The 17,960-nt window shown below is 66.9% G+C and overlaps 7 protein-coding genes across 7 annotated transcripts; 4 read left to right on the forward strand and 3 right to left on the reverse strand.

The window, feature by feature from the left end:
* Positions 1 to 146: 146 nt before the first annotated feature.
* On the reverse strand, positions 147 to 3,146 carry RHOBADRAFT_66917 (uncharacterized protein). The gene is made up of 15 exons (XM_018419120.1): positions 2,982 to 3,146; positions 2,892 to 2,916; positions 2,767 to 2,791; positions 2,526 to 2,609; positions 2,315 to 2,457; positions 2,228 to 2,245; positions 2,093 to 2,165; positions 1,966 to 2,032; positions 1,801 to 1,901; positions 1,675 to 1,735; positions 1,376 to 1,516; positions 883 to 1,281; positions 609 to 808; positions 468 to 514; positions 147 to 397 (listed from the first exon to the last, which is right to left on the reverse strand). Exons 1-15 carry the CDS (start codon positions 3,086 to 3,088, stop codon positions 251 to 253), a joined length of 1,638 nt encoding a protein of 545 aa, XP_018268741.1. The 5' UTR covers positions 3,089 to 3,146; the 3' UTR covers positions 147 to 250.
* A 1,228-nt stretch (positions 3,147 to 4,374) lies between these two features.
* Positions 4,375 to 6,305, forward strand: RHOBADRAFT_65594 (uncharacterized protein). The gene is made up of 10 exons (XM_018418740.1): positions 4,375 to 4,391; positions 4,725 to 4,785; positions 4,855 to 4,929; positions 5,043 to 5,166; positions 5,251 to 5,350; positions 5,426 to 5,594; positions 5,681 to 5,800; positions 5,882 to 5,923; positions 5,998 to 6,013; positions 6,095 to 6,305. The coding sequence occupies exons 2-10, from the start codon at positions 4,749 to 4,751 to the stop codon at positions 6,189 to 6,191; spliced, it is 780 nt and encodes a 259-aa protein (XP_018268742.1). The 5' UTR covers positions 4,375 to 4,391; positions 4,725 to 4,748; the 3' UTR covers positions 6,192 to 6,305.
* Positions 6,306 to 6,828: 523 nt separating this feature from the next.
* On the reverse strand, positions 6,829 to 8,579 carry RHOBADRAFT_55774 (uncharacterized protein; the record flags this gene model as incomplete). Its single annotated transcript, XM_018418009.1, has 4 exons — positions 8,484 to 8,579; positions 8,067 to 8,424; positions 7,168 to 7,891; positions 6,829 to 6,955 (listed from the first exon to the last, which is right to left on the reverse strand). Exons 2-4 carry the CDS (start codon positions 8,404 to 8,406, stop codon positions 6,829 to 6,831), a joined length of 1,191 nt encoding a protein of 396 aa, XP_018268743.1. The 5' UTR covers positions 8,407 to 8,424; positions 8,484 to 8,579.
* Positions 8,580 to 9,135: 556 nt separating this feature from the next.
* On the forward strand, positions 9,136 to 10,760 carry RHOBADRAFT_39298 (uncharacterized protein). Its single transcript, XM_018413610.1, has 7 exons — positions 9,136 to 9,150; positions 9,213 to 9,385; positions 9,483 to 9,711; positions 9,842 to 9,880; positions 9,979 to 10,172; positions 10,352 to 10,484; positions 10,573 to 10,760. The coding sequence occupies exons 1-7, from the start codon at positions 9,147 to 9,149 to the stop codon at positions 10,692 to 10,694; spliced, it is 894 nt and encodes a 297-aa protein (XP_018268744.1). The 5' UTR covers positions 9,136 to 9,146; the 3' UTR covers positions 10,695 to 10,760.
* Positions 10,761 to 11,195: 435 nt separating this feature from the next.
* On the forward strand, positions 11,196 to 12,933 carry RHOBADRAFT_46742 (uncharacterized protein; the record flags this gene model as incomplete). The annotated part of the gene is made up of 5 exons (XM_018414846.1): positions 11,196 to 11,410; positions 11,488 to 11,888; positions 11,955 to 11,968; positions 12,035 to 12,361; positions 12,433 to 12,933. 5 exons carry the CDS (start codon positions 11,196 to 11,198, stop codon positions 12,931 to 12,933), a joined length of 1,458 nt encoding a protein of 485 aa, XP_018268745.1.
* Positions 12,934 to 13,162: 229 nt separating this feature from the next.
* RHOBADRAFT_55776 (uncharacterized protein) lies at positions 13,163 to 15,537 on the forward strand (the record flags this gene model as incomplete). Its single annotated transcript, XM_018418010.1, has 4 exons — positions 13,163 to 13,318; positions 13,647 to 13,871; positions 13,956 to 14,517; positions 14,590 to 15,537. The coding sequence occupies exons 1-4, from the start codon at positions 13,181 to 13,183 to the stop codon at positions 15,534 to 15,536; spliced, it is 1,872 nt and encodes a 623-aa protein (XP_018268746.1). The 5' UTR covers positions 13,163 to 13,180.
* A 384-nt stretch (positions 15,538 to 15,921) lies between these two features.
* On the reverse strand, positions 15,922 to 16,420 carry RHOBADRAFT_46744 (uncharacterized protein; the record flags this gene model as incomplete). Its single annotated transcript, XM_018414847.1, has 3 exons — positions 15,922 to 16,157; positions 16,223 to 16,241; positions 16,310 to 16,420. 3 exons carry the CDS (start codon positions 16,418 to 16,420, stop codon positions 15,922 to 15,924), a joined length of 366 nt encoding a protein of 121 aa, XP_018268747.1.
* Between the last annotated feature and the right edge of the window lie 1,540 nt (positions 16,421 to 17,960).

Consider the following 17,960-nt stretch of genomic DNA (forward strand, 5'->3'; position numbering starts at 1 on the left):
AGAACGGCAGATGTCACTCGAGCCGCTCGTCGACGCGCTCAGTCGCAGGGTGCGGTCGGACCGCAAGGAGAGAAGCACGTAACGAAAGGCTCGCGCAGCTGGAAGACGCTGCTCTCAACCTTCTCAAGTTGACCCTTCGAGGTCGGGAAAGAATGAATGAGGATGCGAATGCAGGGATTAAGGAGAGCACAGTCTACCTGGCCGGGAACACAAACAGTCTACGTCTAGCTCTACTGCTCCTCTCCCCTCACTACATGACCCAGTCCCACACGCGCTTGGCCCACGACTTGGGCTGAGCGTCCTTGGCCGCCCACTCCTCCTCGAGCTGGTCGAGAGCACGGCGACCCGAGTCAAAGTCCATGTTGTCGAGGCTGACGAACGTCGACTTGGTCCAGAGCTGCGCGACGAGGAGGACAGCGTGAGTTTGAGAAGCTCGAAGAGGGCGAGTCGACGACGAAGCGGCTCACCTTGTGGCCGAGATAGAGGACGACAAAGACGGGGATACAGATGTAGGCTGTAGGCGGACGAAATAGAGTCAGGCTGTGTTCGAGAGGGGAGCTTGAAGGATAAAGGCGACGGGGGAGCGGGACGAGGAGAGGAGAGCGCACCAGTGATGAACGTGCCGGTGTCCCAGTTGCCGTCGAGGAAGACCTGGTACGAGTTGAAGATGATGATGACGGTCATCATGAACGCGCCAAAGAACGAGGCGTAGGGCTGGAGCGGCGCCTGGTACGGGAACTCGCTGCGGTCGATGCCCTGGCGCTTGAGGCCGTAGTAGTACCGCAGGTACGTGACGAGGATGACGAGCCTGCGCGACACACAGACCGTCAGTCCCAGGACAGGACACGACTGAGCTCGAAGGAAAGAGACACCGCGACGTACCAGTTGATGAGGCCCGAGACGGAGCCGATGGCGACGAGGTAGTTGAACGCCTCCTCGCCGGTCGTGCCGAGGTTCATGTAGGCGAGGACGCCAAAGAGGGCCGTGATGACGAGCGACCAGATGGGAAGGCCGTTGGCCGTCGTCTTGGCAAAGATGCGCGGCGCCTGGCCGTCGCACGCGAGGCCATACAGCGTGCGCGAGGCGGCGTACAGGTCCGAGTTGCCGGCCGAAAAGGCAGCGATGAGGATGACGGCGTTGACGATGCTCGGCAGCGCCTTGATGCCGGCGCGCTGAATGCCGATGACCCAGGGCGAAGCGGCGGCGTCGCTGCCGCCGTTGATGAGACGCTCGTCGTTGGGCGACACGAGGAGGGACATGACGAAGACGCCGACGACGTAGCTGCAAAGAAGGGGAGAGATGGGTCAGGTCAGGTACGGGCGCAGGGAACGAGGTCCGTGCACGACGAGCAGGTCTCCTGACGAGAGGGACGCACAAGAAGAGGATGCGGTAGAACACGCGGTTGATGGCCTTGGGGACGTTGCGGCGAGGATTCTCGGCCTCGGCCGCCGTCAATGCGACAATCTCGGTGCCGAGGAACGAGAACGACGCCTGCAGGAAGACGGTCCAGAACGAGCTGCACGAAAGACAGTGCGTCAGTGCTGCTGTTTGAGGATCTCGTGAGGTAGAGAGCGCGAGAGGCGGGCGTGGTCGATTCGACGAGAGGGGGACAGACGGGAAGGGGAGAGACGGGAAGGGGAGAGACGGGAAGGCGAGGGAGAGGCGACGACGCACAGGAAGCGGCCCTTGGCGCCAGGGATACCGTTGAGCTGCTGGAAGGGCGTCTCGCGCCAATCTGAAGAGAGGGTAGAGCGTGAGAGGCTAGTCGACGGGGCAGAAGGAGAAGAGGCAGGCACGCACAGCGGAAGCCGATGGGGTCTGCGCCGGGAACGCCGCCCGACGTGATGATGATGCCGAGCAGGATGAGGCCGACGAGCGTGACGATCTTGATGAGCGAGAACCTGCAGGAGAAGGTCGAGGTTAGCCTCGGTCGCGAGGACGAGTCGAGGCGAGGGTCCGACGCACCAGAACTCAGCCTCGCCGAACGCGCCGACGCCGATAAAGTTGAAGGCGGTGATGATGATAAAGAAGACTGTGTGCGAGAGAGGGTCAGTACGGGCGGTCCAGTAGGAGGGCAAAGTCGACGACGCACCCGTGATCCAGACGGCTACGTTGATCTTGGCCGCACCGGGCCAGTAGTCCAGAACGAGGGCTGCTGCGACAATCTGCGGTACAGCGACGAGTGTCAGAGGCGGCCTGAATTGAGAGCGCGAGAGGAGGAACGGACCTCGGTCGGGATGGTGACCTGCGTAAGGGAAGCTGAGGGTGAGCGGCCATGCTCGACACGGTCGACGCGAAGGAAAGTCTCGCTTACCGCCCACGAGTAGTAGTAGTTGTAGCCGAGGGCGAAGCCGATAGACGGGTCGAGGAAGCGGGTCGCGTGGTGGACGAACGCGCCCCGCACCGGGTACTGCGTCGTGAGCTCGCCGAGCGCGACCATCATCGAGTAGACGACCACTGCGAAGAGATTGTCGTCGTTAGTATCATGAACCAGGGACCGACGAGAGTGCGAGAGGAGGACGCACTGCCCATGATCGTGTAGCCGATGAAGATGCCGGCCGTGCCGCCCGTGTTGAGCGCCGAGCCGGCTCCGACAAAGAGGCCCGTTCCTGCTCGTCGTGATAGTCGTGCAGGCGGAAGAGAGAGAGGCGCGCGGTGGATGTCGGCGAGGCAGGGAAGGGTTGGCAAGGAGCAGTTGGCGAGGGAGGAGGAAGGCGGGACGGTCAGTGACAGTCGGCGTCGAACGGAAGGTAGAAGTCGACGCACCGATCGTTCCACCGAGCGCGATCATCTGGAGCGGAAGAAGGACGACCGAGGGGCAACAGAGTCAGCACCGCCTCTCGCGCCACTTGACGCACGTCGACGAGGAGGAAGGAAGGGGTGGGGCGCACCTGCAGATGGCGCGCCTTGAGCGTGCTGCGTGACGGACAGGTACTGTGAGCAGCCGCACGGTGTACTGCACCAGGGGAGAGTGGACGCACCGCTTGAGGCCGCCCTCGTAGCTCTCGGCATCCTGGACCTTGGGCCCGGCGCGCTCGACCTTGATGTTGGTCTTCTCGAGGTCGATCTCGGACGACGGGGCAGACATGGCTGGCGGTGGTCGCGCACAGGCGGGTGGCGGTGCTTGAGCGAGGAGGCGAGAGGATGATTCCGCGGCGGCGAGGAGGACGAGAAAGGCGCGTCGAACGGCGACTCGGCGGACGCGAGGGCGGGGAGTGTCGGCGAGGACGAGCGCAAGCGAGCAGGTGGGCCTGCTGGTGGGCAGGTGCGCGGGCTCGCGGGTGCAGCAGGTGGTGGAGAGAGGCGAGGGAAGCTTGAAAAAACGTCCCTTTGCGCGGCCGACTCCGGGCCCAAAAAAGGTGTGGCCCCACATTCCGGCCTGACTCTCGCGCGCGCGCTCCGCTCGACCCGCTTCCACCTGCACTCGACAGCGCACCGTCCCACGCTTGAGCCTGCGCTTCGTTCCGGCCGCGCTCCTCCCTGCCCGGCCCCTCGGCTACCGCGGAGCGAGTCTCGCGACGTTCCGCTCACCGCCTCCTTCCCACCACCGTCGACCGCTCGACAGCGCTTCGCGCGCGTTGGGCGGCGCAACGGGAGCTGCCTCGGCGTACGCTGCGTCTCTGCCAGCCCGGGCGCCGGTCCACAGCGCCGAGCAGAGCTGCGCCGCCTCGACCGAGCGCCGTTCGTCTCGGTGGGAGAGCGCTCGCAAGGTCGTCGACGAGCTCAAGGCCCGTCTCTCTCACGCAGGCGTAGTCGAGCGAGCGAGAAGCAGCGCAGACATTTGTTCCACGTGCTGCTCTTGATCGTCCCGAGAAGCAAGAGCGAGAGAGGGCGAGCTAGAAGGAGGACCGCCGTGAGCAGAACAAGGACGGCGCTGCGGCGAGGGCGGGACGCTCGCCACCGGGCAAGCGTTGCGGGCGGGTAGCCAACGCTCGTGGTGTCGAGGAGCGCCTGTCGGAGGCCCAGAAAGCGCTCGTGTCGAGCAGCGCAGGATCGATGCGAGCAACGAGCAGGAGGTCCGAGGACTGGCTCGAGAGCAACCTCGAGCACCTCGGTGAGCCCAAGAGGCGCAGTACAAGGCATACTGAGCGTGTCCTGGAGCCGGACTGGCCCTCGCCGAAGTGTGCAGGCGCTGAGGAGGTCGGCGAGCGAGATGACGAGGGCGGGGCCCGGGAAGCAGGCAAGGACGAGAGCGAGGGGGAGGGGGGCAGCAGGGCGCAGCAGGGGAGGGCGCACTGCTCAGGCTCAGTGCGCAACTGCCTGTGCTGCCAGAGCGGCGCCGGGACGAGCTGTGGTCGGTCGTTGGCCAAGACGACGAAGGCGGGGAGGGTCGGTCGCGGTCAAGCTCCTTCTTCTCACCGCTCACAGCTCTTCCTCCTCCCCAACCACCTGTGAGTCCTCCTGTCCATCATCTCCTCCTCCCTGCGAGGTGCGCGCGGTAGCCCAACCCTCGTCGTCGGCGGCAACCGACCTCGCCCGGACACCTCCGACCGATGGAGCCATGAGCACCTGCACCAGCTCTTGCAGCACCGCAACCGCCTCCAGCAGGCCCGCAGAGCAGCTTTCAGCACCACCGTCCAGCATCCAGTCGGCCGTAGTGACGAGACTCGGTCACTGACGTTCTCTCCTCCGCCCTCCCTCAACCCCGACCCTCCGACCCTCCTTCCTCGACGATCTCGCTCTCGATCTACTCGTCGACCCGTCCGATCTACCTCACGCAACAGCCACAACACCCTCTACCCGCAACCATGACTCGCAAGCTCTTTGTCGGCGGCAACTTCAAGAGTGCGTCGACAACCCTCGCCCTTCTTCCCTCCCTCAGCGCCCCGTGCTGACCGTCTGTCCCCTGCGCAGTGAACGGTGACCTCGAGAGCCTCACCAAGCTCGTCCAGCAGTTCAACGAGGCCGACGTCGACGTCGAGAGCGCCGGTGCGTCTCCGTTTCTCGCGTACCCTCGTCTCCTCGTCCGGCGTCGGCGCTCCGAAGCAGCCGTGGATGTTGCCAGGACAGGCCGCACTCACTGACACGGTGACCGTCCACAGAGGTCGTCATCGCGCCGCCTGCGCTCTACATCCTCCCCCTCAAGGAGCACGCTCGCGCCGGCATCCAGGTCGCCGCCCAGAACGCCCACCAGCTCCCGGCCGGCGCCTACACTGGCGAGATCTCGTGCGTCCCATGCACTTGCTCTTTGTTCAGCGCCGTTGGGCCCGCCCTGACTCGACCCTCAAACCCTCTCTCGCACCTCTGCAGGCTCCAGCAGCTCAAGGACATCGGCCTCAAGTGGGTCATCCTCGGCCACTCGGAGCGCCGCACCATCTTCCACGAGTCGGACGAGCTCATTGCCGAGAAGGTGCGCCCGTGTGCCGCCCACGTCACCGTCGCTGTCCTCCCTTAGACCCTCCTGACCCTCGCACCCGCCCCACAGACCGCCGCTGCGCTCAAGGCCGGCATCCAGGTCATCTTCTGCATCGGCGAGACGCTCGAGGAGCGCGAGGGTGACAAGACTGAGGAGGTCGTCACCCGCCAGACCGAGGCGCTCGCCAAGGTCATCTCGGAGGACGACTGGAAGCACATCGTCGTCGCGTACGAGCCCGGTGCGTCCCCTCTCGCCCTCTCTTGTCACAGCTCCTTCTTTCCCACGCGTTCAAGAGACTGACTACTTGCCTGCCTCGCCGTACAGTCTGGGCCATCGGTACCGGCAAGGTCGCGACCCCCGAGGTCGCCCAGGACACGCACAAGATGATCCGCAGCTTCCTCGCCAAGCGCATCTCGCAGAAGGTCGCCGACGAGACCCGTATCAGTGCGTCGAGCTCCCTCTGTCCGACCAGCAGGCGTGGCGCCGCTCGAACCGTGTACTGACCATCTCCTTCATCGCGCACAGTCTACGGCGGCTCGGTCGCCGGCAAGAACGCCAAGGAGCTCTGTGCGTCTCCTTCCCCTCCCTCTACATGCCTCGTGAACGCCCCACTGACCTCCTGCGCCCTCCACGTATGACAGGCAACCAGCCGGACATGTCCGTCCCGCTCCCACCCCCCTCTCGCCCGCCCGTCGACGTTACTGACCCTCTCCCTTCCACGTCCTCCCTCCCTCACAGCGACGGCGCCCTCGTCGGTGGCGCCTCCCTCAAGCCCGAGTTCGTCGACATTATCCGTGCCGCCGAGGAGAGCTTCAAGGCCAAGAGCAAGCTCTGAACGGCTCGTTCGCCTCTTTCAAGGGTCGGCGAGGCGCAGCAGCTGCAGGGCACGAGGGCCGAGTAGATAGGGTTTTATGCGACTGACAAAAGGAAACCAAAGCAGTTCGTGCCTCTTGCGCTTGAGCGAGCGAGAGGTCGGACAGCGCGAGAGAGCGGCTTGGAGATGGGCGACCTGAGGTGACGGCGAGTAGTCGCGAGGTGCGGCTCGGGCATGCTGCTCAGTGAGCCTGGACACACCAATCTGCCAAGTCTCGGTGCGCAGCGAGAGGACCGAGGGTGCCTGAGCGCCGCCGCGAGTTTGAGAAGGTCAAAGCGCCCGTCGACTTGCACTTCTTCGCCCTCGCCCAGCTCGTACATCGTCGAGCCGTCCGCTCGAGCGAGCCTGCTGCGCATCGTTCTCTATCTCTCGCGCGCGCCGAGCTCCAGCGACTCGTTCAAGCAGCTTCACCTCGACTTTGACTGCGGGCTCGTCCAGTTCACTCTCTCGCGTTCATTCTCGCTCGCGTACGGCTCGCTGCTCCAGCTCGGCAGTCGAGGTCAAGCGTCGTCGATGCACTGCACGTCTCCTCACGCCGCTCGAGCCCCCGCCGCAGCCTCCTCGTGCCCGCAAACTCGCCGCTCGAGCCGCCCTCGAGCTACTTGGCCGCCGTGGCCGCAGCGCCGGCACCCGGCCCGCCCGGCTCGGCGTACGCCGCCGGCTCGTGCGTGTAGCTGACGAGGAACTGCTCGAGGGCGGCTCGGCCGGCTGGGTCCTCGGCAGCACTGCGAGGGGGCGAGCGAGAACGGGAGGAGGGAGAGGCAGGCGAGGGAACGAGGCGAGGAAGAGGAGGAGGGACACAAGAGAGCCAGTCAGTCGGGCTCGATATAGGAGGCAGAAGTACGAGGTGGGAAGGCGGGCGAGGAGGGGGGGGGGGGAAACAGGAAAACGTGCGAGAGGAAGAGTGGAAGGGAAAAGAGGGAACGCGAGGACGCACCCGACCTCGCGCCGCAAGATGGCCCTCAAGAGGACGTCGTTCTCCATCTCGAGCTCGCGCTCGCGCTTGCTGAGCGCCTCGCACTCGTGCGCGAGCTGCTCGTGCTCGCGCAGGACGTAGGCCGCCTTGGCCTTGGCGACGACGTGCGCGACAAACGACGCGGGGAGGTCGACGTGCGTCTGGATCGCGCGCACCTCGTCGGGCGAGTAGGCGATGTCGGCGAGTCCTCCACCCGCATCGCCGCCGCCGCCGCCGCCGCCTGGCGCATAGTCGCCGTCGTCGCCGCCGAGGCCGGACCCGCCCATGCCGCCGTCGTCGGGCCCGCCAAAGGCCGAGTCGTCGCTGCCCTCCCGCGCGCGCTTGCCCCGCCCTTTGCCCTTCCTGCCCGCGCCGGCCCTCACCGCCGACGAAGGCCCGCCGGCGTCGGGCGCGGCCGAACCGGGCGCCCGGCCCGCCGCGACAATCTTGTCGCCGTGCTGGACGCGCATGTGCTTCTGGAGGGCGTCGGTGCGCGTAAAGCTCTTGTCGCACTCGGCCCTCGGGCACGTAAAGGGCTTTTCGCCCGTGTGCGAGCGGAGGTGGGCGACGAGGGCAAACTTGGACCCTTGGTGCTTGCCGCGGCGCGAGCAGCCGGCCCAGTCGCAGACGTACGACAGGGCTTGCGAGCCGGCGCCGCGCTTGGGGATGGGCGGGGCGCCGGGCGCGTCATGCGGGAAGGCGTGCACTGCGGGCGTGAGCGTGTCAGTTGAGGGGTACGAGGGACGGGCGAGCGACGCGAGGGGAGGGCTGATGGGCAGGGAGAGGGAGAGGGACGAAGGCCGAAAGAGAGGGAGGGAATGAGGGAGAGGGAGAGAGGGGGGAAGACGGGCAGGAGGAGGGGGAAGAGGGGAGGGACGCACGGTTGTGGACGTGCTCGACGAGGGGCTCGACCTCCCAGAACTCCATGCCGCACGACCCATTGCCCCACTCGCACCTGGCGGGCTGGAGCTGGCGCGGGTCAAAGCCGTACTTGAGGGCGCGGCGGGTCCATGGGTCGACCTTGTCGCGGGTCGAGGTTGTGGGCGCAGTGGGCGCGAGCTCGTCATCGTCGGATGCGAGTTGGTTCAGGTGGGACGACGAGGCGGACGAGGACGAGGACGAGATGGAGGGGGAGCGCTGCTGGCGCGAGGGGGAGCGCGACATGGACGAGAGGGACGACGAGCGCGAGCGGGTGAGCATGCCCGGGGCGATCGAGGACATGGCTCTGTCGGCGGGTAGCTGCGTGTTGGCCTGGGTCAGTTGTGGCGAGGACGAGGCGCGACGAGATGAAGACGAGCCTGTGGGGAGAGTGACAGGCGACCGAGCGAGGGGCGTTGTGCTTGGCGGTACAGGTGCGTGTGCTGAAGGTGCGAGGGCTGCTGCTGGTGCTGGCGGCGCAGCCTGTGCGTGAGAGCGAGAGAGCGACGACCGAGACTCACGCCGAGAGCCGGACGACGACGGCAACGGGTTCTGCTCTCGACGCTCGCTTGCGGGGCTTGCAGTTGCTCTCGGTTGCTCTCACAAGGGACACTGACGAAGACACATGGTTGCACGAGGGGCTCGGAGGGGTGGTGGCCGCGCAGTGCGAGCTGTTCCTCCTCCTCTGAGTCGCAGTGAGAGAGGGAGAACGCGCTACAGCAACCAGAGGGCGGGCCAGGAAGAGTGTCGTCGTTGCCCTGGTACCTTCTGTGTGTGTGCGAGAGCGAGCCAGCCAAGGTCCCGTCGCTGCTGCACCGCCGTCGAGTCTGGCCTCGCTGCCGTCGAAGCGTGGTCGTCAAGCGAGGTCGGAATTGGCTTAGGGTGGATCGGTCACGGCGAGCGACTGGGCAGTGCGGCAGCTACTGGAGAGACGGGCTCGCTGGCTGCTCTGCTCGAGTAGTAGTGGAAAGAGAAGGAGCTCGTCGCTCGCTCCTTGGTCGTCGTCACTCGTGTCCTCCTCCTCGCCCACCTCGACAACTGCCATGTGTAAGCACCGCACCCTGTCACTCTCCCGCGTACCACCACCTGACCCACGCGCACCCACCTAGCCGACGAAGCCCTGACGGCCGCCCTCGACCTGATCCGCCGACTCCCGCCTCAAGCGGTCGACCAGCACCTCGACCACCTGTGCCAGCTCCAGCCTGACTTGGCAGACGACCTCCTGTCGAGCGTCGACCAGCCCTTGCAGCTCCGCAACGACTCGTCCTCGCGAGACTACCTCGTCCGTCCCCCTTCTCCTCCTCCTCCCCCTCCTCCCCCACCTCGGCCAACTCGTTCCTCCTCTCCTCGCAACTCTGGCTGACTCACCAACTCGACAGGCCTGCGACTACAATCGCGACGGCGACTCGTACCGCTCGCCCTGGACCAACGAGTACGACCCGCCCCTCGCAGACGGCACCACCCCCTCGGGCCCGCTCCGCCAGCTCGAACTCGCCCTCAACGACGCCTTTGACGTGTACCGCGACCTGTACTACGAAGGCGGCGTGTCGAGCGTCTACCTGTGGGACACGGACGAGGGCTTTGCAGGCGTCGTCCTCGTCAAGAAGTGTGCGTCCCTCGTCCGCTCGTCGTCGCACCAGTGGCTGCGCCCGCCCTCGCCGGCTCGACGTCCAGCAGGCGCAGCCTCGAGTTGTCCGACATTGGGCAGGGCCACTGACTCACCCTCGTGCCCGTGCAGCGTCTGATGCCGGCGACTCGACCTCGTCCTGGGACTCGGGTGCGTCCTCCCCTTCCCTCCCCTCTCGAAGCGCCGCTTTCTCGACCAGTGCACCCTCTCCCGCACGCTCACTGATCGTCGTCTCACCTGCCTCGCAGTGCACGTCTTCGAGTCGTCGGTCGGCCTCCCGTCGTCGTCCAGCTCGTCGTCGTCGTCGTCGCGCACCTCGGCCCACTACAAGCTCACGTCGACCGTCATGCTGTACCTCTCCAAGCCGCTTGTCCCGGCCCCAGACGCCGGTGACAGGAAGGAGGAGGGCGAGGTGGCGCTCGGTGGGAGCATGACGAGGCAGGTGCGTCGGCGCGTTCTCTTCTACTTCGCCGCGCTCGAGCCCTCACTGACCGTATTACTTTCCCCCTTTGCACGCCTCGTCTCTTGTCCTTCCCTCTCGCCGCCTCGTACTCGCGCCCGTCCACGCCCCCGTCTCCTGCCGCTCGACCGCCCACCCGTCCGCCCCTCTCGCCGCCGCAGCACGAGGTCTCGGCCGCGCTCGACCCGACATCGAGCGCGACGCTCGCCCAGTCGCACATCGGCAACCTCGGTCGACTCGTCGAGGACATGGAGGCCAAGATGCGCAACCTGCTCGGCGAGGTCTACTTTTCCAGTGCGCCCACCTCTCTCTGGCCTCTCTCGTCCTCGAGCGCCCGTCCGGGCGACCAGAGATTGAACCAGTCGATCTTTCGCGCACACAGAGACGAGCGACATTCTCGGCGCGCTCCGGAGCCAGCAAGGGCTCGACGAGCGCAGCAAGCACCGTGCGCTCCAGGGCGAGCTCGTCGGGTTGCTCAACCGCCGCAAGCCTGTCGCGGCGTAGCCTCTCGATGCCTCTTCCTTCCTTTGTCTGTATTTCCCCATGCCGTGCACAGCAGTCGTCCTACTCAAGAGCAGCGAGAGCGGGTTGCGAGCGTTCGGGCATGGAGAGAGTCGTCAAGGTCGTACGTCGTGGCGAGCGCAAGAGCGCTCAGGACGCCTCTGACGAGCCTCGGCGTGTGGTGTCGGCTCGCTTGCACGAACGGCGACGAGCTGTACCGCCCCGCGAGAGAGCTGCAACGCGCGACGAGCGAGAGACGAAGTTCGAGGCCATGGCTGCGGGCGGCGGATAAGCTTGTTCCGCGCGAGCGATACGGCGCTACCGAATGATCGAGCAAATTCCGAGGCCGGCCGGTGACGCGGGGTCGCTCCGGTTCGCTTGGCCAGATTGGCAAAGTGACGCCCGAGGAGCTTGGAATTCGTCTTTCTCGCCGCCCGCCGTCCAGCTCGAGCTGCGGCCGCTCCTGCTTGTTGTACCACCACGCACACGGTGCCGCCACCTGAGATGCGCACCCAGCCGACGCGCTCCCGACTACTCGCCGCTGTCGCCCTCCTCTCATTCACGGCAACCTCGGTCCTCGGCGCAGCGCTCCCCGGCCACGACGTGCACCAGCTCGCGAGGCGCGCCAACAGTGATCCACGGCTCAGCGGCGTGACGCGCATCGAGGACGGGCAGGTCGAGGGCATCGAGCAGCTCCTGAACCGCACGGCGACCAAGAGGTGCGCCGCCGCTCTCTCTCTCCTCCTCTCCCTAGACGCGCGACCCCGAGTTGACTCTCTCGATTCTGCGTGTACAGCTGGGAGATCGGCACACACCTCGCGGCGCTCCTCGAGCTGTCGTACCCGGCCCTGTCGCCCTTTGCCGACTCGACCTCGTGGGCCCGACCCTCGCCCTCGTCGTCACCTGCGCCGACCGAGATCCTGAGCAACGTCGCCCAGATCCTCGAGAACCAGCCGTCAGGACAACAGCAGCTCGTCAGCGACGGGAGCGCCGCCGACCCGGCCTCGGTCGGGCCTTTTGTGGTCCTGGCCAACTTTACGCTCGACGGCGACGAGCAGATCGGCGGCAGGAGCAAGGCGCAGGTCGACGACGCGGTCCAGCGCCAGGTCGACGTGCTCATGAACGGCACGCCGAGAACGCCCGACGGCGCCATCTCGCACCGCACCGAGGACGTCGAGCTCTGGAGCGACTTTATGTGTGCGTCGAGCGCCGTCCTCTCCCTTCTTTGCTAGCACGACAACTCACTCTCGTCGTACTTTGCAGACATGGTTCCACCTGTACGCCTCCCTCGCCTGTTTGCGCCGGTCGAACGAAACCTGACCTCGCTCGCGCCCCTTTTGCAGTTCTTCGCCTACCTCGGCGCCGTCACGCTCAATTCTACGCTCCTCACCGAGGCCTACACCCAGTGCGCCCTGTACCGCACCCACCTGCGCGACGAGCGCACCAACCTGTGGCGCCACATCGACAACTCGTTCCCGGGCGGCGGCGGGCGCGCCGACCCGGGCCTGTGGGCGACGGGCAACGGCTGGGCGAGCTACGGCCTGTTGCGCGTGCTCGCGACGGTCGTCAACCACCCGGACGACGGCGTCGTGCAGCAGTTTGCGAGCCAGAGCCGCGACTTGGCGGCGTGGGCGGGCGAGATCATCGAGGGCACGTGGGCTCAGCCGAGGGTGCGTCTCCCTCTCTCTTTCCCACCTGCCCCCGTTCAACAGGCCTTGACGATCTCGGTGAGTGCCCGCAGACGAGCCAGGGCCTGCGGCACAACTACCTCAACGAGTCACGGTCGTTCGGCGACGCGAGCGGGACGGCGCTCCTGTCGGCGGCCACGTTCCGCCTGTCGCTCCTGTCGCGGCGGTTCTCGACGGCGGCCGTCAACCTGACGGCGCCGTCGTCGCTCGCGCTCGCGAGCGCCGAAAACTCGTACCGCGCGCTCGTGCCGGCCCGCATCTCGTTGGCAGGCGTCGTGAGCCCCGTCGTCGACCCCATGTCGTTCCGCGAACAGCTCGAGGGCGTCAAGGCCGACGGGTCGGGCAGGTCGAGCCCCGAGGCGGGCGCGTTCGTGCTCCTTCTCGAGGCGGCGAGGCGCGACTGGGTCGACGAGAACGGCGGCACGGAGCCGTCGGCGGTCGATGCGGGCGTCGACGGCATGTGGTCGGCGACGGCGGGTCGGGAGCATCGTCTCGGTGCGGGAGGGGTGGCGGTCGTGCTCGCGGCGGCGCTGGCGCTGGTCGTCGGCGCGTGAGGACGAGGTTCGACCGTCGGCGTTTCCTACTCTCTTTCTCTCCCTTGTTGCTGCACCTCTTTCCCCTGTGTCGTGTCGTCTGTATAGCCTCGATCGATACACGCCTTCTGCTAGACTCGTCGCCTGCAATGTGATCTTGCTCTCTCGCAGTCCGCCTCGTCCCGCTCGGGGCCAAGTCGCCGCCGTGGCTCGTTCTCGCACCTCTCGCACCGCCGACTCGCTCTTTGCCGCCAGAGCAGCAGCGACGATGGATCAGCCGCTGTCATCGACACAGCGAGCCGCGCTCGAGCAGCTGAGCGCCGTCACGGCGCGCTCGCCCGACCTCGGGTCAGATGAGGCGAGGAGCAGCCTCGAACTACTGCGCACGAGCGGCTGGGACGTTCAGGTGCGTCACACTCTCCCTTGCATGTCTCTCAGGCGGTCTGGCGATCCGCCCAGCGATGCGCTGCGAGCGCAAGGAGGGTGCGAGGTGGGGGACTCGTGACGGGGCAGCTCGAGCATCGGCGGTAACGGCGCAGGGCGGCAGGGCGACGAGCTCTCGTGGGCCCGGAGAAGCGTACAGCAGGATTGCGCCAGCTCTGCGCCCGGCCGAGCGAGGACCGGCGAGGGCAGCACCGCCTCGTGGCCACAGCCGCTCTCCCTTTCCACGAGGGAGTTCTGCGGCATCCAGCTCGACTAGAGCGATGCACTGACACTGAGACGCTCGCTCGCAGACCGCCGTCTCGCGCATCTACGACGGCGAGGGCGCTCCCTCGCCCAACTCGTCTTCGGCCGCCGCCGGCGCTCGACACGCCTATCCGCCCACGCCCGACGATGACGAGCCCGACGTCGACGACGCCCTTCTCGCAGGAGCGAGGAACGGTTCGGCGCGCAGAAGAGGCTCGGGCGGGACTGGAGGACTCGGCACCGGCGCGGTCGGGCTCTACTACCTTCGTCAGGTGCGCCCAACGTCCGCTTCATTCCGTGCCGTAATGCCCCCGTCAGCATCTCGGACTGATATTGACGGTCGACTGTGCGCGCAGGCTCTCGCCGTCCCGCTCACCATCCTCTCGTTCCCGGCCGCGCTCATCTACAACCTCGGCGCCCTCCTCCTCGGCCTCGTCGCCCGCCTCTTCCGCCTGCGAGGGCCGTCGACCACTACCCTTCGACCGCGCAACCCCTTCGGACACCGTGCGCCGAGGACAATCCTGTCGCCCGCCGCCGCTGCCGAGCAGTGGGTCAAGTCGATCGAGGAGGCGACGGGCCTCTCGCGCCAGGTCGACGATGCCGGGTCGTCCACGTCGGGCATGCAGGCCACCTCGTCGTCTTCTACCGGCCTGTCGGCCCGCCGTCGAGGGTCCGGCCTCGCCCCGCCCGGGTCGGGTCAGCGCATCCCGCGCTTCCTCGTCGGCTCGTACGACGCCGCGCTGCGTGCCGCGCGCGACGACAAGCGCGTCCTCATGGTCGTCTTGTCGAGTGGCGAGAACGAGCGAGATGCGCGGTTCAAGCGCGACGTCCTGTGCGACGAGGAGGTGAACCGCGTCCTCGAGGAGGAGGACGTTCTCGTATGGGGCGGCGACGTCGGCGAGCGCGAGGCTTTCCAGGGTGCGTCCCCTTTTCTCTGCTCTTCTGTATCTTATCTCTGTCCGACATCAACTCATGCTCGTGCCCCCGCAGTCGGCCAGACGCTGTCCTACATCGCCCTTCCCTTCGTCGCCTTTGTCGCTCTTCAACCCTCGACCCCTCACTCGTCCAACCCCGCCACCGCCTCGACCGCCTCTCCTCGCCTACGCCTCTTGACGCGCCTCGAGCACTCGCCCTCGGCACCCCTTACCGCCGCGTCCCTCCACACGCACCTCGTCACGCTCGTCCTCCCGCGCGCCGAGCCGTACCTCGCCCGCCTGCGGGCCCAGGAGGTTCAACGCGCTGCCGACCGCCTCGCGAGGGACGAGGCCGAGCGCCGCGTCAACGAGCTCGCGCGCCGCGACGAGGAGAAGGTCCTCGCCGTCCGCCGCCGCGAGGAGGAGCGCCGGCGCGCCGAGCGCGAGGCGCACGAGCGAGCTGAGCGGGCGCAGGTCGAGTTGCGCGAGAGGGAGCGTGTCGCCGGGCTCGCTCGGCGGTGGCGAGCGTGGAAGCGCGTCGAGCTGGCGGGACGGCCCGAGGGCGCCGACGTCCGGGTCGCAGTGCGGCTCGGCGACGGGCGCAGGGCGATGCGCGGGTTCAGCGCAGAGGACGGGACGGACGAGGTGTATGGGTGGGTCGAGTGCGAGCTCGGTGCGGCGGACGATGCGGCGCAGGCGAGGGCCGACGGCGAGAGCGAGATCGAGCGGCGTGCGCCGCCCGAGGGCTGGCAGCAGCAGTTCCACTTCCGCCTCGCGACCACCTTTCCTCGCCAGGTCATCGCGCTCGCGCCGCACCTCGCTGCGCCGTCGTCGGCCGCGAGCGCAGCCGCTGCCGCCGCAACTGGCGAGCGCGTCACGGTCGGCGAGGCGTTCCAGGGTCTCGGCAAGACAGTCAACCTCGTCGTCGACGGGCTCGAGGAGCGACGACGGGCGAGCATGAGCAGCAGGGAGGGCAACGACAGCGAGGACGAGGAGGACGAGGAGGAGGTCGAGTCGGATTGAGGTAGACGGGGCTCGCATTGCACAGACTTGACTCGGGCTCGGTACAGAGGAGGAGGCAGAGAGAGAGAGACAGAGAGAGACTACGAGTGCTGCTGGGTTTGCAGACACACGAAGAACGTCGCAGCGCACGTCACCGAGAGGAAGAGGGCGAAAACGAGGTGGGTCTGAGCGGAGTAGCAACTCCACCGGTCGAAGACGATGCAGTCGCTCGCCGCCGCCGGGCTGCGCAACCAGCTCGCACGACGAAATTCGATCTGGTCGCCTGCCGTGGGCGAGGGCGGGTCGTGGACGAGCTGGTCGAGGAAAGCGGGCAGCCTGCGAAGGTTCGCTCGGACCTCGTCAGTCGCCGTTCCGCTTGAGAGCCATCGACTCGCTCGACACCAGCTTACTTCTCTTGGTTCGAAACCTGCCTGCGCACGAGCGCACGAGGCTGCGGTCCTCCGGCGCACACGATGCACCTCGGCGCAACGTGGCAGCGCAAAGCGTGCTCGATCGACTTGCCCTCGGCGCCGGTGAGAGCGACGTGGTGGATGGAGAGGGACGGGTACGCTCGAGCGAGCTCGGCGCGTTGCGTGAAAGGCACGGGCTTGATGGGCGAGAGGCTCGATGCGGCATTCTGGCCTGCGCACTCGGTTGACGAGGATGAGCGTGACCGAGGAAAGAAGGACTTGAACCGTGCCGCGTACCGCCGTGGAAGCATTCGAGCTGCACGCAGCAGACGACAGTTCGTTCAGTGACCTGCTCAAGCCAAGGAGAGAGCGAGAATGGCGCACCACGACGAGCTTGACCTCGTCCTCAGACAGGAGCAGCTCCCTCAACTGGTCGAGCGTCTCGACGTCCGACGGCGATTCTCTCGGGACGAGGAGGGGTAGCGTCGCCTCCATAGTCGTTGCAGTGGGCGAGCGCAAGAGCGAAGGACAGCTTGCGCAGCGCTCAAAGCGTGTGCTCCACGAGGGAGCAAAGGCGAGATACGCGGTCAGGAATAGCTCGGGGCTGATCCGGCAGGAGGCGATGCAGGGCCGACCGCTCCTCTGGACGATCGCTGCGCGTCGGCCGAGTCGAGCCGTGAGAGGAAGCAGGAGCGGGCGACCGAGTCAAAAGCGCTTGAGGAAGGAGCTCGCCAAACCGACCTTCTCAAGTTGCTCTCGACGGACCATTCTCGAGCTCAACACAGACTGACATTGCGTCGCGGTCCTTCTACACAGCAAGGGCTCGTGCACGCTCCACCTTGCGCCTTGCGATCTCGAGCGGGTCGTCCTCGTGCGCTGTTGGCGGCGGTGGCGGCGCTCCCGAAGGACGAGCGGCGATTACTGCGACCGAGAACGCAAAACAGAGTGAGCAGGCGCCCGGCAGGATACGACGAGAGAAGAGGAGTAGGGACGCACACTTTGCCTGCGAGACGAGCTTGTTCGGGAGAGTGTCCAACACGCGCTGGACCTCGTCGAGCGACTTGATGAGCTCGTTCTGCTGCGCCGCCTCGCCGCCGCTCGCCTTCTTGAGCCCGAGGTAGGATCGCTCGACCTCGTTGGCGAGTATGCGGGTCGAATCGGCGAGCTCGGCGGCAGGTGCGGTGCGCGAGAGGCGGGACAGGGAGGACAGGATCGTGTCGAGCGTGCGGGCGGTCTCGGGATGAACCTGCGCGTCGAGACGAGGGTCAGGACAGTAAAAGGAGAAGAATGAAGGTGGGCGCACCTTGCGACGATGGCGGCGCGGTGGGCGCACCGGCTTGACGGCCGGGAGGGCCTCGTTGAGCAGCGTCGGCGAGCGTGACGGGAGAGCGACGTCGACGTCGTCAACAGGCCGGCGGCCATGCTGCAGCGAAGCAGAAGAAGAAGATGCCGAGGGAGGCGGCGAGACTGTCGTGGGAGGCGTCGTGGCGAGAGGAGGTGCGACGACATGGCGAGGAAGAGGAGGAGGGCGAGCTTTGGTCGACACGACGGGCGAGAGGGGGCCTCGAGGCGTGGCGTGCTGTGGGAAACTATCATCATGAGTACGGTGATCGAGATGGAGGGAGAAAGGCGAAAGTCGGGCGCACCTTGCTGGCGAACGGCGACTCGCTCGCGCTCCTCTGGCCGTCCCTCACCTCCTGCAGGCCCCTCACGACCGCCCGCTCGACCAGCTCCAGCTCGTCCCACCTCTCGCCGAGTCTCGTCTCGGGGCGCTCGAGCCGCAGGCGAGCCAAGCACGCGAGCGCGCCCTCGAACGCTTCGATCGCGTTGGCGCGCTCGACTGGCCCGCCGGCGCCGTGCTGCTGGTACAGCCTTGCGAGCTCGTACAGCGCGATGGCCTCGTAAGGCTCGTGGGTGAAGCTCTTGGCGATGGTGAGGAAGACGTGCGACGCCTCGCCCGGGTCGCCGGCGCGAAGGAGGCAGTGGCCGAGCGACAGGTGCCGTTCCGGGCTCTCGGGCCCCTGCTCAACGGCGA

Source organism: Rhodotorula graminis, assembly GCF_001329695.1.
Source record: "Rhodotorula graminis WP1 unplaced genomic scaffold RHOBAscaffold_14, whole genome shotgun sequence".
NCBI lineage: Eukaryota > Fungi > Basidiomycota > Microbotryomycetes > Sporidiobolales > Sporidiobolaceae > Rhodotorula > Rhodotorula graminis.

Excerpts from the sequence above, each read along its gene's own strand:
- RHOBADRAFT_65594 (XM_018418740.1), top strand. The coding sequence starts at position 4,749 with ATGACTCGCAAGCTCTTTGTCGGCGGCAACTTCAAGA. Across the intron at positions 4,930-5,042 it reads CGTCGACGTCGAGAGCGCCG|AGGTCGTCATCGCGCCGCCT; the intron begins GTGCGTCTCCGT and ends GACCGTCCACAG. Across the intron at positions 5,595-5,680 it reads CGTCGTCGCGTACGAGCCCG|TCTGGGCCATCGGTACCGGC; the intron begins GTGCGTCCCCTC and ends CTCGCCGTACAG.
- RHOBADRAFT_66917 (XM_018419120.1), bottom strand. The coding sequence starts at position 3,088 with ATGTCTGCCCCGTCGTCCGAGATCGACCTCGAGAAGACCAACATCAAG. Across the intron at positions 2,033-2,092 it reads CGTAGCCGTCTGGATCACGG|TCTTCTTTATCATCATCACC; the intron begins GTGCGTCGTCGA and ends TCTCGCACACAG. Across the intron at positions 1,282-1,375 it reads TTCTACCGCATCCTCTTCTT|CTACGTCGTCGGCGTCTTCG; the intron begins GTGCGTCCCTCT and ends CCTTCTTTGCAG.
- RHOBADRAFT_39298 (XM_018413610.1), top strand. Across the intron at positions 9,712-9,841 it reads CGTCGTCCTCGTCAAGAAGT|CGTCTGATGCCGGCGACTCG; the intron begins GTGCGTCCCTCG and ends GTGCCCGTGCAG. Across the intron at positions 10,173-10,351 it reads GTGGGAGCATGACGAGGCAG|CACGAGGTCTCGGCCGCGCT; the intron begins GTGCGTCGGCGC and ends TCGCCGCCGCAG.